At 36.2% G+C, this 25,719-nt stretch overlaps 2 protein-coding genes across 6 annotated transcripts in view; one reads left to right on the forward strand and one right to left on the reverse strand.

Annotated features, from left to right (window-relative positions):
• The window catches only part of ap3b1a (adaptor related protein complex 3 subunit beta 1a), a 762,544-nt gene that overhangs the window by 423,358 nt on the left and 313,467 nt on the right, over window positions 1-25,719 (forward strand). The window lies entirely within an intron of this gene.
• The window catches only part of pde8b (phosphodiesterase 8B), a 104,818-nt gene that overhangs the window by 70,826 nt on the left and 8,273 nt on the right, over window positions 1-25,719 (reverse strand). For 2 of the 4 annotated variants that reach the window (XR_015519918.1, XM_087300596.1), the window contains exon 1: window positions 23,641-24,379. The exons of the other annotated variants lie outside the window; for them this stretch is intronic. Coding sequence is in view for 1 of the 2 variants with exons in the window: in XM_087300596.1 (XP_087156722.1) it covers window positions 23,641-23,922 (282 nt within the window). In the remaining variant the exon portion in view is untranslated. Of the gene's footprint in view, window positions 1-23,640; window positions 24,380-25,719 lie in introns of those variants that run through there. 4 annotated transcript variants of the gene reach the window in all.

Raw genomic sequence — 25,719 nt, forward strand, 5'->3', positions numbered from 1 at the left:
CAAAAATTTCATATATGCCTCACAAAAGTAATAGAACATATCAGGAAATCCCTAATATGGATGAAGGCATCCAGCTATTGCTGTAGTTGAATGAATGAAAATAAGATCCAAATAAACATAAAAAGGCTTTAACTGTGTTCTTCCAGCTATCTTAGGTATTTTCATAAGAATAAAGTCGATTTATAATCCTATGCTATCTGACTTAGCATGTTACAGTAGAATATAGCTATAAAAAAGCTAACTCACTGTGATTGAACTATTACAGAAACAAATGTGACTTGCTATATCATATCTAGATATCTATATCATATCTTGAAAGCTCGAATAATTTACGTTTTTCTGACTAATTCACATGTATTAACATTAATATAATGCACATTTTATTGATTACAGTTATTTTATTTCACCAAAACTACACACATTTTATACTGTGAAAACAAATATTAAACTTCATAAGTTGCTAGAGCTATTCAGTTTCACGAAACTGTTGTATTATCACCTCATCAGCTTCAGCTGCTCAAAATAATGAATGAATGAAGAGAGTGCTGTGGGAGGGGATTTTTTTTTTACACTTGCCGTATGACAACCATGACAACAGTCCCGGTCCCACCGGCCAGTAGAAACAGGTACTGCTGAACAGCTGACTTTGAATACCCGAGACAAACGCTGCGTTAAGTGGAATGTGTGTGATGTATGTGCTAATTTTAAGTACTTGGATAACAAAATAAATGTTATACAACTTATTTTATTTAAGTGCAACATATTCCAAAAGATCAGGGGCTTTTGACAATACATCAGGGGCTTAAGCCCTCAAAAAGTGATGAAGTGATGCTTGTGTTTTCATCTCTTCTCAAAATAAAGAGGAAATATTGTGTCCGCTGAATCAAATTGATCCTGATCAGAGACTAGCAGTATGTCAAAGGTATGAACATGCACAGCATGTGCCAGGCACTGAAACCAGCATACAGGCTACAGCAGTGGTTCTCATTTATCCAGCGATTTGTTTATCAGACGTCATTCTTGGCTAGAAAGACTAATCTAATTTTTTTTTAAATAAATAGAAATAAAAATTGAGGGGGCGGCACGGTGGCTCAGTGGTTAGCGCTGTACCCTCACTGCACGAAGGTCCCTGGCTCAAGTCCCAGCTGGGTCAGTTGGCATTTCTGTGTGAAGTTTGCATGTCCTCCCCGTGTTGGCATGGGCTTCCTCCAGGTGCTCCGGTTTCCCCCACAGCCCAAACACATGCGCAATAGATTAACTGAATTAACTAAATTGGCCGTAGTGTATGAGTGTGTGCGTAAATGAGTGTGATTGGATGTTTCCCAGAACTGGGTTCCAGTTGGAAGAGCATGCTCTTTGTAAAACATATGCTGGATAAGTTTGTGGTTCATTCTGCTGTGGTGTTCCCAGATCAACAAAGAGACTAGGCTGAAGGAAATGTACAAATTGTGATTATAATGTACGAATAAATTGATTTAATCCGAATAAAAAAATATGATGGCCAAAATTTTCAGAGGCAGTGTGTAAATGTGATTGACACAACATAAGGTCTCATAAATTTTGTAACATTCAAAAATGTTGAACTCAGTGAACTTTAGTCATGACAACACGTTTTGGTTACTTTAACTTATAAAAATAAGTTAGTCGCCAAATTTTTTAAGTTATAAATTAATTAGCTTGATGTTTAAAATCAGTTTAATTTTAACCGCTAACTGATAATTGTCAAATTAATTAATTAATTACAAATTACACTACAAATTAATTGTTATCTACAGTGCAATGTTTGGAAAAGATAACTTGTGGTTGTTTATTTTAAAAATAGTACCTGAAAACTACATTTTTCATGTGGCAATCCTGGGCTGCATGCGAAATCGCATACGTAGGTTGCATTTCATAATGTACAAGTACATTAAAACAATATGCAGGCCAAGTAGTAAGTCGTAGTTTACAGTATTTGAAAAACAGTATGTGAGAAGTACTCGGACGTTCAACTACTTCCAGCGAGATTATGAAGTGCGCATTTGATGGATGCTACGCTATCTCATGATGCAATGTGAGAGAATACACAATCGGGCGTGAAGCAACGCAACTGATGCGGGTAGGTTACATGACAATGACAAATAGCAAATACAGTAAATCCAAGCTCCATTCGAACTACTCACATTTATACTGTATAGAACGTACTCATCTAATGGTTGTGTAGTAAATTTAAATTCAAATGTAGTACATACTCGAGTAATAGGCGATTTCAGACATGGCCATGCTGATTATTCTGCACTACCTGATAAAAGTCTTGGGTCCCACTTTATATTAAGTGGCCTTAACTAATATGTACTTACATATGAACTAATAGTTTGTTACACTGTACTTGTGTAAATACATGTATTTACTGTGTACCTATGCTTGATTAAATACATGTATGTAATTACATCTGTAATTAACTTTTGTGATTACATTTGTAAATACACTGTTGACCATCCCTTACACCTTAACCCACCCTTAAACCTACCCATGCCACCAAACCTGTCCATAAACCAACCTCTATCCCAACTCAAAAGCACCACAAGTGTTCTCAAATACATTATAAACAAAGTAAGTATATTGTACTTATTTTTTATGTAAGTAAATAGTAGTTAAGGACACTTAATATAAAGTGGGACCAAGTCTTGTTGTTGATCCTAGTTGTAAGAGCAACAAATAATAACTTGACTTCAAGTTGATCATTTGGAAAAATGGCAGAAGGTTGATTTTTCTGATGAATCATCTGTCGAACTGAATCCCAATCATCACAAATACTGCAGAAGACCTACTGGAACCCGCATAGACCCAAGATTCTCAGAGATCAGTCAAGCTTGGGGAAGGGAAAAATCATGGTTTGGGGTTACATTCAGTATGGGGGCATGCAAGAGATCTGCACAGTGGATGAAAACATCTGAGGTAGCAAGACATTTGTGCTGCTCATTACATTACAAACCACAGGAGAGGGCAAATTCTTCAGCAGGATAGCGCTCCTTCTCATACTTCAGCCTCCACATCAAAGTTCCTGAAAGCAAAGAAGGTCAAAGAGCTCCAGGATTCGCCAGCCCAGTCACCAGACATGAACATTTTTGAGTATGTGTGGGGTAAGATGAAGGAGGAGGAACTAAAGATGAATCCAAAGAATCTTAAACTCTGGGAGTCCTGCAAGAACGCTTTCGTTACCATTCCAGATGACCTTATTAATAAGTGATTTAAGTCATTGCAGAGATGTATGGATGCAGTCGACCAAGCTCATGATGGAGTCAGACCAGGGCCTGCGGGTTCATAGAGGTGACCTAAGCGGCTGCCTAGGGCGGCAGAATAGAGAGGGCGGTGTCCGCGACACCTCCCTCACCACCCGGGTCCTCAGTTATACCTGCGAACCCCACCCACCGACCCTGGTCCTTACTTTGTTAACCGGTCACATTCGTTTTCACTTCTGGATTGAGGCCGGCGTGATCGTCCTTTGCCTAGAGCGGCAGTTCAGCTTGCTCCGGACTTGAGTCAAACACAATATTAATTCCTTTTCCACTGCACCATGACTTTATTTCTATACTGTACATTATTTCTGTTAAGTGGCTAGACTTTTGTCTAAGCAAAGTCAGACCTTACTGTCCTAATTAAAACATTAAAAAGGCATGATCATATTTTAATAAGCGTAATCCAGAAGCCTTTGCCTTTCATTTAAGCCACTTCTGATACCAAATGATCAACTAGAAGTCAAGTTATTTGTTGTTCCTAAAACTTGAATAGGCAATAAGACTTTTGTCAGTTAGTATACTGTATATACTAAAAACAGACCACAAACAAAACGATTTATGAACTGAATATCTATCATTGAATAATCACTGATAAGAGCTTCCCGATACAGATTGTCAATATACAGTAGGTGTAAACGAGATGAAGTTTTTCTCTCAAGAGTTCTGCTGAACTGGGCTATAAATAACCTCATAAAGCACAGTGTTATCTATGAATATACAACTGAGCGTTGTCTTATCTAGAGGCTAATCTTTTTGTCTGAAGCTGTAACTCAACCAGAGACTCGACACAGAGTTTAAAGATGCACACCAATTCACTCTGAGCCATATAAACCAAAAGTAGACCACAAAATCTATAAATCTTTAAAGGTACCTAAAAATATGTCTATGCGGTCGTAAACCTATAAATCATACAAATCAGATCAGTCCATAATGAACTTTTCATGACTCTCCAGTTGTTTGAAATTGCTATAATAATAAAAAATACAGATTTTTAGAAATACTCGCAAAAAGCAGATTTTAGTATATTGGAATCTGCAGATTTCTATAACACACTATATCACAGAATGTCTAGATCAGGGGTGTCAAACTCAGACCCTGGAGGGCCGCTGCTCTGCACAGTTTAGTTCCAATCCTGCTTCAATGCACTTACTTGAAGGTTTCCAACAAGCCAGAAGGACTCAATTGGTTTGATGAAGAGTGTTTAATTAGGGTTGGATCTAAGCCGTACAGAGCTCCAGCCCGCCAGGAAGTTATTTTGACACCTGTTTCTGGATGATGGCTGTTTTTCAATTTCAAGAACACAGAGAACGGACTCGCGTTCTTGTGGGGACCGGTCTTGCCAAGTTACGTCAGAAGAACAAAGTCGGGAGACAGCGAGAACACAATACGGGTCATGTGAGAAATGAGATGCTGCGTTGTTCCCTGGTTCTTCACATGACCTTCACACGTTTTTAATGGTAAATTATTTAAATATTACAGCATTCATACAACAATTCATTGTTCTTCCTCTTTTCAATATATATATATATACAGTTGCAGTCAGAATTATAGAGGTTGTTTATTTTTTCCCACAATCTTTGTTTAATGGAGAGAAGATTGCTTCAACACTTTTTTAAACATAGTTTTAATAACTCATCTCTAATAGCTGATTTATTTTATCTTTACCATGATGACAGTAAATCATGTTTTACCATATCTTTTTCAAGACACTTCTATACAGCTTAAAGTCACATTTAAAGGCTTAACTAGGTTAATTAGGTTAACTAGGCAGGTTAGGGTAATTAGACAAGTCATTATATAATGATGGTTTGTTCTGTAGACTATCGGGGGGAAAAAAAGCTTACAGGGGCTAATAATCTTGTCCTTAAAACGGTTTAAAAAATGTATAACTGCTTTTATCCAAGCCAAAATAAAATCAGACATTCTCCAGAAGAAAAAATATTATCAGACACGTGTGACAATTTCCTTGCTCTTTTAAACATTATTTGAGAAATATTTAAAAAATAAAACAAATTTCAAAGGGGGGCTAAAAATTCTGACTTCAAATGTATATACTATGCATAAAACCATTATAAATATGCATTGCACACTACACATACAACTAATTTTAATCTGAATTTAAGCAAAAAAACACCCTTAATGTGTTGATGCCTTGTTTATCTAATGTTTACTCTTACCGTCTCATTTAGGGAAACTCCTCAGATAAATAAGTTATGTCTCATTCATTCAATCATTTTCTTGTCGGCTTAGTCCCTTTATTAATCCAGGGTTGCCACAACGGAATGAACCGCCAACTTATCCAGCAAGTTTTTACGCAGCGGATGCCCTTCCAGCCGCAACCCATCTCTGAGACACATCAACACACACACTCATACATTACAGACAATTTAGCCTGCCCAATTCACCTGTACCGCATGTCTTTGGACTGGGGGAAACCGGAGCACCCGGAGGAAACCCACGCGAAGGCAGGGAGAACATGCAAACTCCACACAGAAACGCCAACTGAGCAAGGTTTGAACCAGCAACCCAGCGACCTTCTTGCTGTGAGGCGACAGCACTACCTACTGCCCCACTGCCTCGCCTAAATAAGTTATGTCTCTGAACTTTAATAATGAATCTATATAGAATGCTGCACTTCCCATCTCCTTTATTCAGCCACAATGACTTCTGGGACTCCTCGAGCGAGTTTTCTGCTCAAGTCTGCAATCATGCACCGTTGATATCAAAAACACATCCGAGAACTTTCACGCGTTGAGTTTTGTAACTGAACTTACTGGCAGTTAGTGATGGCGTTACATGAGAACACAAGATTGCTGAAAAACACATATTGAGAAACAGCCGATGTCAGATAAATAGATTAAATGCAGATCTAATCAAATTGCAATGTCTAAATTTTTGATAACAAAATCTTTTGTGGCTCTATTAACAACTTCATCTCCCCATCTTGTTTTAGGTTAGAAAAATTGATTGTCATTTCTTACGCACAAAAAATCCAAGAGCTGAATATTTCAACTAACTTGAAGAAATTGTGTATACTGCTATTTTACAGCAGAATCTGTTATAATAATAACAAAACAAAAAAAAAAAAAAATATATATATATATATATATATATACAATTTTTTTAAAACTTTCATAGAATGTTTTTAAATAATTATAAGAAACTAAATAAACAAAAGCATCAGAGACTAAAGGCTGATTTATACTTCTGCATCAAGTGACGACGATCACCTCAGGTACAGCTCATGTGCTTTATTCAGTGTTAATAATGCGAGTCTGAATGCCATTTTACATTACATTTATTGCCATACTACTGAAAGCAGCAGAAGATAGTTCACCTCAGATCTTGAAAATAAAATGAACGTGGATCACATTTTCAAACAAGAATATCTGACTTCAGATAAGCAAGAATGTTCACCTGACCTATTTCTTAAATATCTGCAAACATAACATATTATGGTATTTTTGTGGTTAAAAGAGTCAAAAACGGACATACAGCAACTTGAAATCATTACTGGTAAAACTTACTTTAAACTTTTTTTACTTTCTTTAAGTTGTAGATTAAAAAAGATTGGAGAAAATAAACTGTAGACTTTCTACTTTATATTATTATGTCACTTGCTATTTCTTTGTAAGCATTTGTTATAAGTTATTTGGCAGTGAAATTGTTTTTTTTTTTTTTTTTTTTTTGCAGTACAATCACCATCTCACTAAACAATAACAGAGGAAAGAAAATGTCATGTCAATCTTTACAAAAACATCATTGGTTACTGTTAGTGAGAGCAGTGATGTTTTTAATGGACTGTATGTTTACCCGACTAACCCAAATTTTTTATAGAAAGTATACATTTTAAATATGGGAGATATAAAGGGGTGTACTGTACATAGTAAATAAATCATAAATATTATTTTTAAGCTGCTAACTATTATATGACTAGATCTTTGTATCTAGCATGAAGTGTCAGATTATCTTGCACGCATCATAATAAAATGAATAAGCTCAGTATTAAAGCGCTTGTCATCTGTTAGTGGAGCTGTTCTCAGTGTCGCCAGCTTGTAAACTGAAATGTTTCACATTCAAACATATTTCAAACAATCTGTTCCCATCCTGTAAGATCCGACATGCTCCCACGATGCCTCAAGTGTTTACCAAAACCTCCAAGATGATAAACAAATCTACTCTACGCAGTGCATAACACACATACACACATGTACAGCTATCTTTATAGGGGCTTCACATAGACATAATGAAATTTATACTGTACATACTGTATATTCTGTCCCTCTACCCCAACCCTACCCATAAACTAGCCCTCACAGGAAAAAATCTGCCCTTTTTTCATTTTCAAAATACCTAATTATGTGAGATTTATGAGCCATTTTCCTCATGGGAAACAAAAGACATGTCTGCACAAGACCAACATTTACTGGTATTGCTATATTTGTGGGGACATTTGGTCAACATAAAGAATACAAGATACGCAATTTTACAGTTCTCTTTTTGAGGGCATTCATTGACACAATGCAATCACCTTCGCCTAACCTTAACCATTACAACTAAGAGCATTTACACTGAAAAAAAATATTCAAAGATGATTCCTTGGATTTACTCAATTTTTTCACATTAAGTGGCTGTAAACAATATATTTGTGTTGAATTTAAACAAACAAATTAAGCTGAACATTATTCAAATTAATTTGTTTGTCTAAATTCAACACAAATAAATTGATTGCAACAGTTCCGCATGCAACACTTTTTTCAGTGTACCCTGACCTAAACCTTGAACCATCTCCACGATGCATGTATAGCATTCTCAAGCCCCAGGTGCCTAGACTGCACAGGAATTTTTCAGAGTTTATATGGTCATGTCCATCTTAGTCTGGTTTCTCTCTAGGTTTTTCCTTAATTTTCGTCAATTGGTAAGGTTTTGTTCCTCGTCACTTGCTTGCTTGATTTGGGACTTTTGGAGCTGCGCATGGATGGATTAGCTCTTCAGTGTCTGGACTTTCAGCAATGAAAATGAAACCACACTGAACTGAACTTAAACTCTAAAAACTTGACTGACAGTTTCAATTTACTAGAACTTCAGTGTTAAGCTGCTTTAACACAATCTGCTTTGTAAAAGCGCTATAGAAATAAAGATGAACTGAACTCGAATCTTGACGCTAAAACCAAATCTTAACCCTCAAACAACCCAGTGATTTCAACCTATTAGTTCTTATTCTGATGGTCCAGAAATCAAACCAGTCCTAATAACTATAGTTGTACAACACACACACACTTATTTAAAGAAAAAAAACGTCTAATTTCAGCCTTCAGTCAAACCTGTAAAATGTACTATTTGGCCCCAGTTATTAATTTTCATACAAAAAGTACATCACACGTGCAGCAGATGTACCATAATCAAGTAAAGATCACATCTACAATTTAGTCATGATCTGACCAATCAGAGCAGATCACATAATAGTAAAATGATCTTGAGCAGAGATGCCCAAACAAGGGCGCGCAGGCCAAAATTGGCCCTTGGTGACTTTTAACTTGACCCGCCATCCAGTCTTAGAAGAGAGCTAGATTTTTTTTGGTAGTTTGTTTTATTGTTGAGCTACGAATTAACAAACTGAAATTAAATGTTTTAACTTAATGTTGTACAGTAATCAGATTTTAAAAGATAATAATAATAATAATCCACTGTCACTGATGGATAGAAGCCAATGCAGAAGACATAAGCAGAGGCAGGTGCAGCTTTACTAGTGTATTCGGCATTGGTCACCACTGCGTTAAAAAATAATTATGTTTCTATTATAATAAAAAATTATAATATGTAAAAAATAAAAATATTGCATTATTTAATATGAATAAATCTATTTATTAATAATATGAAATAAGTTAAGAAATTGCCCATGGCAACTTTAATGTAATATACACTCAAAAAAATAATCTTGCTGATTGTTACTTATGCAAAATAAGCACAATATTTCAGGTTTTTGGGACAACTTAATTGTTTTATGTTTATTACACGTAAATGTGTAATCGAATTGATTTGGAACAACCTAAATTAATTGTTTGGAACCCTGCGTTTTTTCCAGTGCAGTTTGGTATATTTACCTTCGGTCAATCCCCCAAAATGAAGTTTGGTTTTTGGCCCTTTTGCCTCAAGTTTAGCCACTCTTGATCTTGAGTTTCATATTGACCTTGTTTAACATTCACCAACATCACCATGAAGCTCTCATCCTAGTCTGCACTCATGAAGAACAAAACCACCCTCATATTGATCACAATCATAGATTGGACAGTATTTGGGAATCAGTCATTTTTCTTTTATATTTCCGATATACACAGGAGTGCAAACAATTTCTTCAGCCTGGTATCTGTTTTAGGGGTGGAAATCCTTCAGTCAGATACAAATCACAGCCCTCTTCTAATAACAAATAACAAAAAGGTCCATATTCAATAATTTGTTAAATATACATGCTGTACATTTAACATATTACTAAAGAAAACCATTTTATTATTCAATCAAATAGCAAAATAAAATATTAGTGGTATATAGATGTAAGAAGGTCGATAGTTCGAGCCACAGCTGGGTCAGTTGGAGTTTCTGTGTGGAGGTTGCATGTTCTCTCTGCATTTGCGTGAGTTTGAATGAATGAACAAATCAATCAATGGTATATAGATATGGGTGTCATTGATATGGTATCGCCACAGAAAATATTGTGATAGTATGCTTTATCAATATTTTACCCCACCACTAGTCTGGTTCTCAGAGCACTTGGTGATTAAGTGTGGTGCTCACCATGTGTGACAGTTTATTTAATACTAAATGCCTCAGGGCTCTTGTTTGTTCGTAATTTTTCGGTTATTTGCCAAGTCACATTTTCTGAAATTTTGTAAAAACATTCACCATTTTGCTGGAAACCTTGTTAATATTTTTTGTGTAATCATTTTCATTAATAAGAATTTATGAATGATAAATATGTATTTGTCAATATTTATGTTTATGACTTAAATGTCATTCTGACTGAAACATCAGTCCAGTTTAATGATGGTTAGCCAACTACTAAACTTAATGAAATAGCACAGCCTTCATTGGGGCCAGTGTTTTTATTTCTGATGTACTAAAGATCTATTGTACAAGCGTGATTAGCCTTAGCCACAGGTTTTTTTGACAATTTTGAACAGATAATATCTTTAATGTGTTGTGTAATGTCATGGTTAGCGGTTTGACCAGTAAAACACTAAGTTTTCTAACAATTGAGATTACTATTTCAAATTTTCATTATTAAATCCGTGAATATCGCGATTTTGAAAACCCACTGTAAATCCTGTAACATTGCAATATGCTGTTATGTAAATACATGCTTATATAGACAGTTGATAAATATGACAAATCTAAACAGTTTTCGTTATATTAGAAGGTTTTTAACATATAAAACTGCAAAATTATACATGCACACAATGATATTATCTCACTTGATGTATTGCATTACATCGTGGTCACAAGCCGCTTTAACCACACTGAAGCCTATTGACTCAATATATAAACAAGCAGTTAAAATTATGGACTTGAAGCCTATGCAATGGCATCATTGTGAAGTTTTATGTAAACAACCTTTTTAGTTTTGATAGTTTTATTAAATTTAATGATCTTAAATTGGTTTTAAATGTTTAAATAATCATGTTCCAATCCTGTTTTCTGATCCAATCAGTAGGAATCAGACCTCTGACAAGAGTCCCACGAGTCCCAGAGTCAGCTAATGCTGACTGTCGAGTGAGAAAGTGTAAGTCCTCTTTTGGTCAATCTGTTTTCTCTGTAAAGGGAGCCAAATTGTGGAATGATTTACCTGTCAGCCTAAAATCAGAAAGTAATATAAATATTTTAGTAGTGTTCTTAAAAATTGGTTAAAAACAAAACAGCAGTGTTTGCACAAATAGCCTACTATTAGTTTGTTGGATCATGTCGCCTTTGCTTTTGCCTTCAGTAATTTTATGTAAAGAAATATAATGCTGTGTATATGTATTTCTTATAATTTCATTTTGTCAAGCCTCCTGTCGACAGGTGTTTAGAATTAGCAAGTTTGCTAAAACACTTAAACAAATGCATTTGGTTGTCCAGTGTAATTGTGACGTCCATGTCAAATAAATAAATGTATACATACACTTAAAGTATATTGTAGTCCCTTCATTTAAAGTGTGCACTGCCCATTATTAAGATTACTGAGCTAAAGTTTGACTTTACAAAAACAAATTTCAAATCAAAACTCAATATCAGTCAGAACAATATTTTCATCAAATCACACACTTTTTGACTTTTTTTTTTTTAAATTACAAAATAATACATGCATAATTAAACCAAAACAGATCCTTGTGGAAATTGTTTACCACAAAATTGAATAAAGCTTCTAAAGCAACTTCTTTGTTCATTTTCAGATAAAGAAAATTGGTGGAATAAGTGTGTGACTGTGTGTGGCATTTATTCTTGAACATTTTAGGTAATTTTAACAAAACTATGATAACATGCGTGATACGTGATACATTTGGTCACAATAATCATGATATTAGGTGTTCATACTGTTACATCTCTAGTGCATCGTACCAAAGTCCCTTTGAGGCAAATCATTATTTTACTCGGTGGCCATCTTTGAAACGCCTCTTGGGTAGTATGCCCGGACATCCTGTTTGAATGAGAAAACTTTTAATTCTCCAAAACTGCTTGCAAAGCTTACGTATGAATTCCAAACTACAATTAACCAATAAAATTAAACAACAAATGTCTATTTAGTTTAATTTCCAAATGCTCAAATCACACAAAATCTGCAGAAACTCACGTCTGGTCTGAGCACCTCCCCCAGAGAATTGTCATTCAATAGCGATCGCTGATTGGCTCCTGTACTAGAAGGCGGGCTTTTTTTTTTGCCATGTAGCGATCACTGATTGGCTCCTGTACTAAAAGGCGGGGCTTTATTCGCCAAATTGACTGTTAAACTTTTCCCCATTCAAAAGTTTACGAGTGACATGTCTTGTGTATTCTATAGTCTTTTGATAGTACACAGCAAAATCCTCCGAGTAAAACTTACTCAGTTTAGAGAGTATTTGGTCCCTCCTTAAGTATAGGGCAAACAGTTTGGTAATAAGTAAAGCTGCTGTTTTATGGAGATACTTATTGTTTGATTTATTCCTCTGCTGAGATTTTGAGAGATTTAGGCCCAGTTTTACAAACAAGGCTTAGATTAAGCCAGGACTAGGCCTTAGTTCAGGGATGGGCAAACTCGGTCCTGGAGGGCCGGTGTCCTGCACAGTTTAGCTCCAACACTAATCAAACACACCTGAACAAGCTGATCGGTGTCTTCAAGATCACTAGAAATCTACAAGCAGTTGTGTTTAGATTAGAGTTGGAACAAAACTCTGCAGGGACACCGGCCCTCGAGGATCAAGTTAAATTAGGCTATTTAAGCCACATTTATAAAAATGGTCTTAGAAAAAGCAGGTTATTTTGAGTTCAGACAGCTCAAAGATACAATAATCTTGACTAGCTTTAAACCTTGTTTGTGAAACTGGGGGTTAATGTATTAAATTACAGCTGATTTCATCTTAGGCTGTGACTGAAGTCAGTTTTAGTTTTGTTTCTCTTCTGTGTTTCTGCTTATTAACAGGGGTGCATCATCAGTGCTTAATCATCACCTAATTAATCCTTATATTGTCTTATTAACTTGAGTAACTTTAACCTAATTTTGAAAAGGACCAAATACCATCTAAACTGAGCAACTTTTACTCAGAAGATTTTGCTGTGTACATTCTGCTCCATCAGAAAGCAGATGCTGAATATTTACAGCTGATTAACCGGTATTACTGACAAAATCGGCTTGAAAATCACCTTCATTTAATCATGCAGCCCTACATAAAACTATAAAAATGACTTTAGAACATCTGAACTATATTCAGTGCATGCATGAATACTTTATTGTTCATTATAATGCATTTATATAGCTTTTGTTAACAATATCACAGAATACCACTATCAAAATCAGACTTGGATGCCATATGTTTAATTCTTGATCTATAGCTAAAAACATAAAGAAACCGACATCCAATCAGAATATCATACATGAATGAGGCCACCAAATGCAAAGAATCCCCATAAACAGAAGACTGTAGCTTGAGGGACAGAAGCTGTAGCATGAATTTCAGAGATTTCAGGCTGTTATCTAAATGTTCCTGACCTCCGGTGGCCAATCAGATTGTACTTTTCATTGGGCGACATTGCGACCGCCGATGCCCTGCTACATATCTAAGGGCAGCTCTACCCATAATGCCTCCCTCTAACCTTGTGTGTGTTTGTGTGTATCTGCTCCAAGATTCATCAGCCTTTTTGCATGTGATAGTTCACACCCTGAGAGCTCACAGCCAGAGGGGTAAACAAACTCTGTGGCCTGAACACACACAAATGCATACAAAGAAACACAAAATCGCCTTTCTTTAACACAAGGCCTCTATCTCTCCCAAAGATGCAGAGACACACACAGAATAATCCAGCACGCACATTCAACTCAAAATGGATATCTGCTCCATCGCTGCGAACACAATGAGAGTGTGTTTTGAGTGATCGAGAGTCGCACACACTTCAATGGCATCATTGAGTTTCTTGGCCCAAGCACTGGAGATCGTACCGAAAAAAAAAAATCACTATGTCTCCTTTTATACTGACAGATGAGCAACATGCAAACAAAGTGCCCGCTAAAGCCATTATATAAATCCATGAACAGATCTATAAATGGTCCTTGTTGGGTTTTTAAAATGACTTTAGTATTTGATTTGTGTTGCATAACAAAAATTCCATTGTGTACCAAAGGGTCAAATGGGTCCAAATAAAGCCCTCATACTGAAAAAAAAAAAAGTAATCATTCCTTAACTAAACTAACTAAAAAGTGTTTATTACATGTCTAGGAAGAAAGCTCTCACCTGTGCTTGACAAAAATGTCTCTGACTGTTAAATGTAGATAAGAGTGATTTTCATTGTAAACATGGCAGGAATTACGGCATTCCAGTTAACAGTCTTTTAATATCATCTCCAGAATGTAAGCAGAAAGATATCAGAGACAAAATGGGTACAATTATAAATCTCAATGCACTATGAAGCATGATGATAAAAATAAAGGGAACATGGTTCTTTCAGAGTACTCTTCAATTCCATTTATAGTAAATAGACTGAAGTGCAAATAAATTGTAGGTGTTTGTTTATTATGGAGGTTTAAACACAGCAATGGTGAGATTTTATTTCAATGTCACATTACTGACTTCATTCACTCAAACAAAATATTTTTGCTGCTTGTTCAAACTACTTATTTATAATGAGCTGAGTCAACACAGTTCTTGATTTTTTTGGGGATAAACTTAATTGTTTTATGTTCAATCAATTTAAATTTGAAAATAAATTTTAAGTTAACTTAATTATTTTGTGTTGGGACAACATGAAGGTATTGTGTGAAAGCTTTTTTTTTTTTAATTTTTTAATGAAACTCATTTCTGAATGTAGTCGTTTTTTCTTTTTTTCTTTTTTAAATATTATAGGGGAGAGCAGGGATGAAAGTACATTTTTTTTTATAAAAGCTTATTTTTAAAACAATGTCTTCAGCAGAAATATATTTTGCTGTGATAACTATCAAAATTAGATGTTACTTTGTATCAGTGTAGAACAACTGCAATACTTATTTCACTTTAAACAAAAGTTAAACAACGAAGTAACACACAGGTGGGTCAAAAGTAACACAACATTTGTGAGAAGGGTCTGTCTACAGACCACAGGACAGGTGGGTAACATGAAGGGGTGTAAGTCGCAGTATGTTAGAGTTGTAAGTTGAAGTTATGGAGACCCACATGTCAAAACTATGTTGTCGGCAAGATGGTGCTGTACATCAGTTAATAACATGTACACCTACATCCTAACCCTAACCCAACCATCATTATTACGAATGCCTACATCTACTCCAACCCTTAACCCAACCATCATCATTAAGGTCTACACCTTCCCCAAACTTAAACCCAACCATCACAGTTATTAATGTCTAAATCTACCACAACCCTAAACCCAACCATCAAAGTTATTAAGGTCTACACCTTCCCCAACCATCAGTTATTAATGTCTACATCTTCCCCAACTCTAAACCCAACCATCACAGTTATTAATGTCTACATCTTCCCCAACTCTAAACCCAACCATCACAGTTATTAACGTCTACACCTTCCCCAAACCTAAACCCAACCATCACAGTTATTAATGTCTACACCTTCCCCAAACCTAAACCCAACCATAACAGTTATTAATGTCTACACCTTCCCCAACCCTAAACCCAACCATAACAGTTATTAATGTCTACACCTTCCCCAACCCTAAACCCAACCATAACAGTTATTAATGTCTACACCTTCCCCAACCCTAAACCCAACCATAACAGTTATTAATGTCTACACCTTCCCCAACCCTAAACCCAACCATAACAGTTATTAATGTCTACACCTTCCCCAAACCTAAACCCAACCATCACAGTTATTAATGTCTACACCTTCCCCAACCCTAAACCCAACCATAACAGTTATTAATGTCTACATCTTCCCCAACCCTAAACCCAACCATAACAGTTATTAATGTCTACATCTTCCCCAACCCTAAACCCAACCATCACAGTTATTAATGTCTACATCTTCCCCAACCCTAAACCCAACCATAACAGTTATTAATGTCTACATCTTCCCCAACTCTAAACCCAACCATCACAGTTATTAACGTCTACACCTTCCCCAAACCTAAACCCAACCATCACAGTTATTAATGTCTACACCTTCCCCAAACCTAAACCCAACCATAACAGTTATTAATGTCTACACCTTCCCCAACCCTAAACCCAACCATAACAGTTATTAATGTCTACACCTTCCCCAACCCTAAACCCAACCATAACAGTTATTAATGTCTACACCTTCCCCAACCCTAAACCCAACCATAACAGTTATTAATGTCTACACCTTCCCCAAACCTAAACCCAACCATCACAGTTATTAATGTCTACATCTTCCCCAACCCTAAACCCAACCATAACAGTTATTAATGTCTACATCTTCCCCAACCCTAAACCCAACCATAACAGTTATTAATGTCTACATCTTCCCCAACCCTAAACCCAACCATCACAGTTATTAATGTCTACACCTTCCCCAACCCTAAACCCAACCATAACAGTTATTAATGTCTACACCTTCCCCAACCCTAAACCCAACCATAACAGTTATTAATGTCTACACCTTCCCCAACCCTAAACCCAACCATAACAGTTATTAATGTCTACACCTTCCCCAAACCTAAACCCAACCATAACAGTTATTAATGTCTACACCTTCCCCAAACCTAAACCCAACCATAACAGTTATTAATGTCTACATCTTCCCCAACCCTAAACCCAACCATCACAGTTATTAATGTCTACATCTTTCCCAACCCTAAACCCAACCATAACAGTTATTAATGTCTACATCTTCCCCAACCCTAAACCCAACCATCACAGTTATTAATGTCTACATCTTCCCCAACCCTAAACCCAACCATCACAGTTATTAATGTCTACATCTTCCCCAACCCTAAACCCAACCATAACAGTTATTAATGTCTACATCTTCCCCAACCCTAAACCCAACCATAACAGTTATTAATGTCTACATCTTCCCCAACCCTAAACCCAACCATAACAGTTATTAATGTCTACACCTTCCCCAAACCTAAACCCAACCATAACAGTTATTAATGTCTACATCTTTCCCAACTCTAAACCCAACCATCACAGTTATTAATGTCTACATCTTCCCCAACTCTAAACCCAACCATCACAGTTATTAACGTCTACACCTTCCCCAAACCTAAACCCAACCATAACAGTTATTAATGTCTACACCTTCCCCAAACCTAAACCCAACCATCACAGTTATTAACGTCTACACCTTCCCCAAACCTAAACCCAACCATCACAGTTATTAATGTCTACATCTTCCCCAACTCTAAACCCAACCATCACAGTTATTAATGTCTACATCTTCCCCAACCCTTAACCCAACCATCACAGTTTTTTAACGTCTATACCTACCACAAACCTAAAATCAACCAGGTATTAACTTCCCCAACACTAAAACATCACAGTTATAAACGTACAGCTGAAGGCTTCGGAGGCTATTATACTTGACGCGCTCACAATTGTACTGTTATTTGCCACAGGGGGTGATGCCAAGTATGCTAACTGTCATAACAAAATGGATGAAGAAGTCAGCGAGTTGTATGGTGGAGTTGCTAAATTAATGATTATAACAATATATCAAATTAATAGGATGTGGATAAATTTCGAGAAAACTCATGAAAACATTTGCTGTAAATGTTCTCTGCCAAGTATTTTCGCCATCTTGCCAACAACATCTCGTTGTGAACTTGTGACATCTCACATGGTCCAAAGGGATCTCGATAACTGCAAGCCTATCTAACTTACAAGTTACGCCCCTTCATATTACGGCCCTATCTTGCAGTCCGCAGACAGATATACTTGATATTTGCTAGATTAACTGGCTTAATCTTGTTCATTTTAAATATATCTGACTACGACCCTGTTAATGTTAACTGTAAACGCCATATTCATTTTAAATTTTAGATTCAACAAATGTTTCAAAGGTGATCCAAGAATGAAAAAGTTTTCAACAATTTGTGAATATTTTTTTATTATTATTGGCAAAATGCATTAATTTTATGAAACATATTAATCAAAACACTGCAAACTCTAATGTGGAAGCGAAAAATAAATATTAGCAGTGGGACATAAATAAGGGTTACTTTCATCCCCACAGGATCTCTTGTCATTTAAACTGAAAAACTCAGACATTTTAAACTCAAGGATGTGTTATTGCACTAAATAACCTGTAGACTGACCATCAGTGTGACGCATGAAAAGAGAAACATGGCTTGTAATAAGGAAAAAAGCTACAATAATTTACTTTCTGAACTTAACACTGAAATTTGGAGCTATCTGTGGGACATGGTCCCAAAATCAGCTGATATTTGGCAGCTCCATCAAGGCATGCATGCAAAATGTGCTGTTATAGCCTGGAAAACAAATGTTGTAAGGGCTTCAAGAAAATTGATTTATTACTTCCCACGTTACTTTGTCCCATGTTTGGTGTATGAATAAATTTACATTTACAAAAATTATGACAAATATGCAAGACATAATAAATGAAAAAGTAATTAAAAAGTCTCAACTTTTTCATTTCAAATAATTTTAATGAAAGTCACCTATAAATTGGGTAAAATAATAATCAGCATACAACTCAACAGATATATATTTAACTTCTTTAACTTATTGAGAAAAGAATAAGTGAATGTGCTGAATCTTATTATACTTTAAATGATTAAACCCTAGTGGTCTGAATTTAAAACGACAGTTAATGTGTATTTTGAAGCTGCACAATGAGTTCCTGAGTCTTTTAATATTTCATCAAATGAGCCTAGTTCAAAAAAATATTTATTTGATAAATAAACTATTGTTACCACTGACTTTATGCAAAAATAAAAAATGCATGTTTTTGTTTATTCCTAAAAAAATGAGTTGGAAACAAAAAAAAAGGACAAAAAAGAAAGCCACTACTAGACATTTGTTGTTTTGATATTTGAAAAGCCATTTTTCATCACTGCTCTGTGTATTTGTACAGTAAAATGCAGGGGTTATCTACCGGGTTTGCAAACTTTGCATCATGACCCAGATTTGACTTCAATCATCAAATGGTGACCCAAATCAGTGATAAAAATGTCTAGCATATAAAATGTTGACAGAAATGTACAAAAACAAACATGAACCTTAAACCAAGTTCAGCGATGGGCTAAATAATTGGTATTAGACATGCACAGGTCATGTTTGGTAATTTGCTCATTTATTTGCACATTACATAAAACTACTACAGAGATAATAAGTGACAATACATCATTAAAAGATGCATAAAATCAGTAAATAAAATAATGAACATTATTTGACATTCAAAAGATCACCTAAATTATACAAAATTCAGATTAACAGTTTCCTGTATTTTGTGATTAACACGTTTTCGTTTTCCTTTCATTTAGGATTTTAAAGTGCATTATGGGACCTTACTCTATGCCCCGTTACCTTTTGATTTTAAAAAGTTTAACAAAGTGACTTTTATAAGACAATATACACTTACTGGCCACTTTATTAGGTACATTTTACTAGCACTGGGTTAGACCCACTTGTGCCTTCAGAACTGCCTTAATCCTTCATGACAGATTCAACAAGCTACTGGAAATACTCCTCAGAGATGTTGCTCCATATTGACATGATAGCATCACGCAGTTGCTGCAGATTTGTCGGCTGCACATCCATTATGCAAATCTCTCGTTCCACCACATCCCAAAGGTGCTTATTTGGATTGAGTTCTGGTGACTGTGGAGGCCATTTGAGTACAGTGAACTCATTGTCATATTCAACAAACCAGTCTAAGATGATTCTCGCTTTATGACATGGCATGTTATCCTGCTGGAAGTAGCCTTCAGAAGATGGATACACTGTGGTCATAAAGGGATGGACATGGTCAGCAACAATACTCAGGTAGGCTGTGGCATTGACACAATGTTCAATTGGTACTAATGGTCCCAAAGTGTGCCAAGAAAATATCCCTTATACCATTACACCACCACCACCAACCTGAACCCTTGCTACAAGGCAGGATGGATCCATGCTTTCATGCTGTTTATTATACCATATTTTGACCCTACCATCCAAATGTCGGAGCAGAAATCGAGAACCATCAGACCAGGCAATGTTTTACCAATCATCTGTTGTGCAATTTTGGTGAGCCTGTGTAAATTGTAGTCTCGGCTTCCTGTTCTTAGATGACAGGAGTGGCACACGGTGTTGTCTTCTGCTGCTGTAGCCCATCTGCCTGAAGACTGGACATGTGCATTCACAGTTGCTCTTCTGCAGACCTCGGTTGTAACGAGTGCTTATTAGAGTTACTGTTGCTTATCTATCAGCTCGAACCAGTCTGGCCATTCTCCTCTGACCTCTGCCATCAACAAGGCATTTGCACTCACAGAACTGCCGCTCACCAAGAGATGGTTGTGCTTGAAAATCTTAGTAGATCAGCAGTTACTGAAATACTCAGACTAGCCCTTCTGGAACCAACAACCATGCCACGTTCAGTCACTCAAATCACCTTTCTTCCTCATTCTGATGCTCCGTTTGAACTGCAGCAGATCTTCTCGACCATGTCTACATGCTTAAATGAGTTGCTGCCATGGGATAAGCTGATTAGAAATTTGAGTTAACAAACAATTGGACAGGTGTACCTAATAAAGTGGCCGGTGAGTGTAGGTAAATTACAGTACAAAAACTGAACGATAAGTTGCCAGCATTTGTATGCTGTTCTGTTGTACAAAATTATATTTATGGATGATTAGACAGTATATTTTTCAAAATGTTTATCAATATTAAAAGTTTTCTTAGCAAGAAGTTTAATCATTACGGTCTACAGGTTAGAATAAACACACAGTTTCATTTGACATACAGTAAATACATCTGTCACACTGAATGGCAATGACAGCTAATTTCACTCATGTTTTCAAGCACAAGACACTTTACTAATACTTAATACGCATGTAAAATCACTTTCTGAAATTAAATTGGATGTGGACAACAAAATAGGACGTCTCATCTTTGGCCTATATTCATTTCATGCACGCCATGGGTACAGCATGATGTTAAAGCAATGCCAAGGCCATGGGTTTGATTCTCATGGAATACATGAATTGATTAAATGTATTATACAATGAATGCACTATACAATGCTTCAGATAGAAATGTCAACCATCTGCATGAATTTAAATGTGACCGTAGCAAAGCAAAAATATGGGACACTGTAGGTTGGATGGAACATTGGAATTGCTCTATTTGTATATATATGTTTGTATACATATGTCACAATGTTACATGTGACATTTGCAGTAAAAATTTGAAGCATGAATTCACATAGAAATTATATGTTAGCATTAAATTGAAACATCCATTTACATTTTCCAAAACAACTAACCACAGAGTTACGGGATATTCAGAAAAATATCAATCTGTAAGCATTTTTTATATTATAAATGAAAAAAATAAACATGCCTTATCAATGTAACCTAAAAAGTATGCAAGTTTACAGTGTACGACATACTTTGTAGAAATTCTGTGAATTAAACTGCACAACCCCAAACAAATAATCCTGATCGAGAGGATGAGAGTTGACTCACTATAGAACAAAACTGATTGATTCGATTTTATTAGAGTTTTTTGCATTTATAAGGGAAAAGGTTGGTTATGGATGTGACATCTCTTCGTTATGGATGTGACAGATGTGAAATTGGCACTAGGTCTGCCACTATATTCGATATATCGACTTGTCGCACAACACATAGATATGACCTCAATCATTTTTGCTGATGCAATATATATCGCCCATACATGCAAAACAATTCTAGTAACATTTTAGCTGATTGTGCAACATCTCTAGGTGTCGGTGTCAGTATGCTTAAAAAATAAACACTATAGTATTTACTATACATTGCTTTAGTATATTTTCATATGGGTGTCAGACAACTAAAAATAGATCTGCTAGCAGATATCACAGCCTGTTACTTTTTTACCTTGCACTTTTTTGTTAACATTTATTATTATTTATTTAGGATATGCGTTTTCACACTCTGATTTCAATGCCTCAGTATTAAATTGTTAAAATTATAAGAATTAAATTTAATATTCTTAATAATAAAATATGATGTGTTCTTTGGAAGAGTGTGATTGAATTGCGATATTATATTGTCATTCTGGCATTATATAATGAGTGGCATGAAGTGGTCTTAAAATAACAATAATATCATGTATTGCAATATATTTCGATGCAGTATATCGTACAACAAAAAATAGATATCGGGACAGATCTAATTGGCACTTGTGTGGCTTTTCTAAATCAAATACAATTGTTTGAAAACATTGACAGAGACATTTTTGTGTATTTTTACAGTACTGTAACATTCAAGCCAACACAAAACACTTAAAAACTAGTTTCGCTACTTTGCTGAAAACTTTATATTTTTCATGGCAAGGTTAACATTTGAGTGAAATTGCTTGATACTCATATGGATTTACATTCGATGGGTGCCCTGTTAAAATTAAAAAAAAAAAAAGCTAAACATTACAATTTCTTGTATACATTTGAAGTGAGAATTATTAGCCCCCCTGAATTATTAAACCCGTTTATTTTTTCCCCCAATTTCTCTTTAAGGGAGAGCAGATTTGTTCAACACCTTTCTAAACAATAGTTTTACTAACTCATTTCTAATAACTGATTTATTTTATCTTTGCCATGATGACAGTAAATAATATTTGACTAGATTATTTTCAAGACACATCTATACAGCTTTAAGAGACATTTAAAGGTTTAACTAGGTTAATTAGGTTAACTAGACAGGTTAGGGTAATTAAACAAGTTATAATGACGTTTTGTTCTGGAGACAGTCCAAAAAAAATTGCTTAAAGGGGCTAATAATTTTGACCCTAAAATGGTTCATAAATTTAAAACTGATTTTATTCTAGCAGAAAAAAAAAGACTTTCTCTAGAAGAAAAAAATATTATCAGATATACTGTAAAAATGTCCTTGCTATGTTAAACATAACTTGGCAAATATTTTTTTTAAAATCAAAGGGGGTTTCTTCTAAACATCATTTTTATCAGGTTCAGTAATTTTACTTTTTTGGCAAAGAATAAGTCCTTTACATGGTCTTCAAAGTGAAATAACTCAACAAAGGAGGCTAAGAAAAATGCTCATTTTTGATTGAAATTCCTGACGGCACGTTGTTTTTTTTGCATCTAAACTCTTCATTATGCACTCTGAGGTTAATTTTATAAACAGCAGCCAGCCATCAGTGTTCATCATAATGAACTAAAATATTTGACTTGAATGGATGACTTGGTTATCTCAGAAAAAGATAATTTCTGAAATAAAGGACAGATGTTGAACCATCCGTTTGAAGTTTCTGAATGAAGAAAACTCATTCTCTTCAAAAACTCAATAAAAAATAAAAGATGTCAAAAGCTGTAATCATTCAGCATATGGAAGCAGTCAGACTGAATCCTGCTGACGATTCACAACACGCATTACACACACAGAGAGGAGTCCAAAACACTGAACGAATGACAATATGGTGGAAATAGTGTGAGAAAAAGGCGCTAAAAACCCATTCCCACCATATTGCCATTCATTCATTCATTCATTCACTAACTCCCCGTACCTTGACGCTGGTGCAGCTGGTCTGGGTCTCGGCCTCTGTGCACATCTGTCCGCCGCTGTTCTCTCTCCGCTCCCGGTGGGAGTTGGTCCGTGTGTGCCTGGTCTGGTACGCGATCACGGAGGGGATGGTATCCGCCGCGTCGGTCTTAATGAAGAGGCCGTGCAGGGTGGTCGCGGTGCCCTGCGAGATAGTAGTGGTCTGGTGCGGCGAGTTGGACTCATCCGAGTCGCGGCAGTAGATCACCCCGCTCTGCGAGACGTGAATGCTGGGAGCGCAGCCCATCGTTCCCCGCGCCTCGCTGCGTAAAACCCGGAGGAACGAATCTCAAGACCTCCGCTGCCGCTCCCGGGCCGCTGTCACGCTGCCGTTCCCCCGGTACATGGGCCGGTGCTCGCGCTGCTCAGTTCCGCCTGACTCCCCAGCGCGTCACGGAAAAGAAACGGAGAGGAGATCCATCTCGCAGCGTTATTTATCAGCGATCATATCAGGTCAGATCGATGACACCTCGGCTGTCCAACCGTGAGCCCCTTGCGCTGGTGCCGTGTCACATTTTGGACGAATTACACCTCATTCCGCGTCGGCGTAACAGACTAAAGATCCAAGCTCCTCGCTGCGATGCATTTTCTCGTGGAACTGATCATCTGTATGTTCATCACGACGTCAGAGCTCTTAAATAACAGGCGCAAAGCACCAGACTCTGAGAAAATGTCTCAAACTTACACTCAGGGTCCTTTAAGACACATGAACGTCATCAGTGACTCCCTCTTAAACACACACGCACGCACACACACATGCACACACAGTGAGAGAGAGTGTGGGATAATGGTGGCTTCATGTTTTGCTGTTTTAAACGAGATTTTCACTACTGTAAATAATCACATTTAATAACATGAAGAATGCATAAGTCAAACTAGTGTTTGACTCAATAACTACATATGCACTATACACTAATATAACAATTAAAAACATCTAATTTTTACAGCAATGCTTAAAAAAGAATAAATTTGGCACCACAAAGAAGCTTCCAGTAAACAGTTCATATAAGACGACTTTTTTTCTGATTAAAAAGTGTGAGCCATAGTAACTGAGGCCTGGAAGACTTTGGTTGTTACTGACATATCAAGAAGATGCCATGCGAAAGCAAATCTTCTAATACAGTAAAAACATACAGGGATGCACCGATGCACCAAATGTTCAATGACATTTTCAGTTTTCAGCCAAAAGGGAAAACATATAAACTAAAAAAAGGCTGTTGCATTAATGTAGTCACTGCGCAGGCCCAGCGTTACAGGGGAATTCCCCCCTCTGAAAGAATTTGTGCCCCCTCAGTTTTCATAAGTAATTAGTTTACTGATAACTAAAAATTTTCTCTGTCGTTAATTATTAACACTTAATTTTTGAAAATTGTGAAATTAGAGCAATAGTCCAGAGATCTGGTCCCCACGTAAAGTCAGCGTGAGCCCACATAAACACGCACACAGAGGCACACTCTAAACTCAAACAGGAGAAAACTGCACTATATAGTGGCCTAATTCATTACATGTTTTGGTTAACTAATTATTAATATAATAATAATAATTATTATTATTATTATTATTATAATACAACTCTCTTGAGCTCTACAGGGGGAAAAAAACCCTAAAGAAATTTGCTGTTAAATTAACTTTAGCAGAGACGCAGCTGCCAGTCATTTTTACATTCCTTTTCCAGTTCGGGATTAATATTAGAGTAGCCTAATAAACATGTTTAGATACTGCACAGTCCCACAGTAGGCTACACTATAATTAACATTATAACTCATTATTATTATTAAGATCATTAAAACTACAAATAAAATTGATAAAACGCAGAACCTTTTAGAACATTTGCTTTCATTTTGATATCTCTAAAGCGCACTGTTACAGTTGTGGAAAAAAACGTCCCAGCAGCAGTCTCAAGTTAGGACACTCAAAAAATGCCTTTTGAGGTTAAGATGATCGGCCTGCGAAGTCAAGTTTACAATGATAAATGAAATAGGTATATGATGCGTGATGTGGATTTGCCCCGGATCAACCTCTCACATGCGCTGCAGGCAGGCTG

The sequence above is a fragment of the Danio rerio genome, chromosome 21 (assembly GCF_052040795.2).
Source record: "Danio rerio strain M-AB ecotype USA chromosome 21, GRCz13ab, whole genome shotgun sequence".
Classification (NCBI taxonomy): Eukaryota; Metazoa; Chordata; class Actinopteri; order Cypriniformes; family Danionidae; genus Danio; species Danio rerio.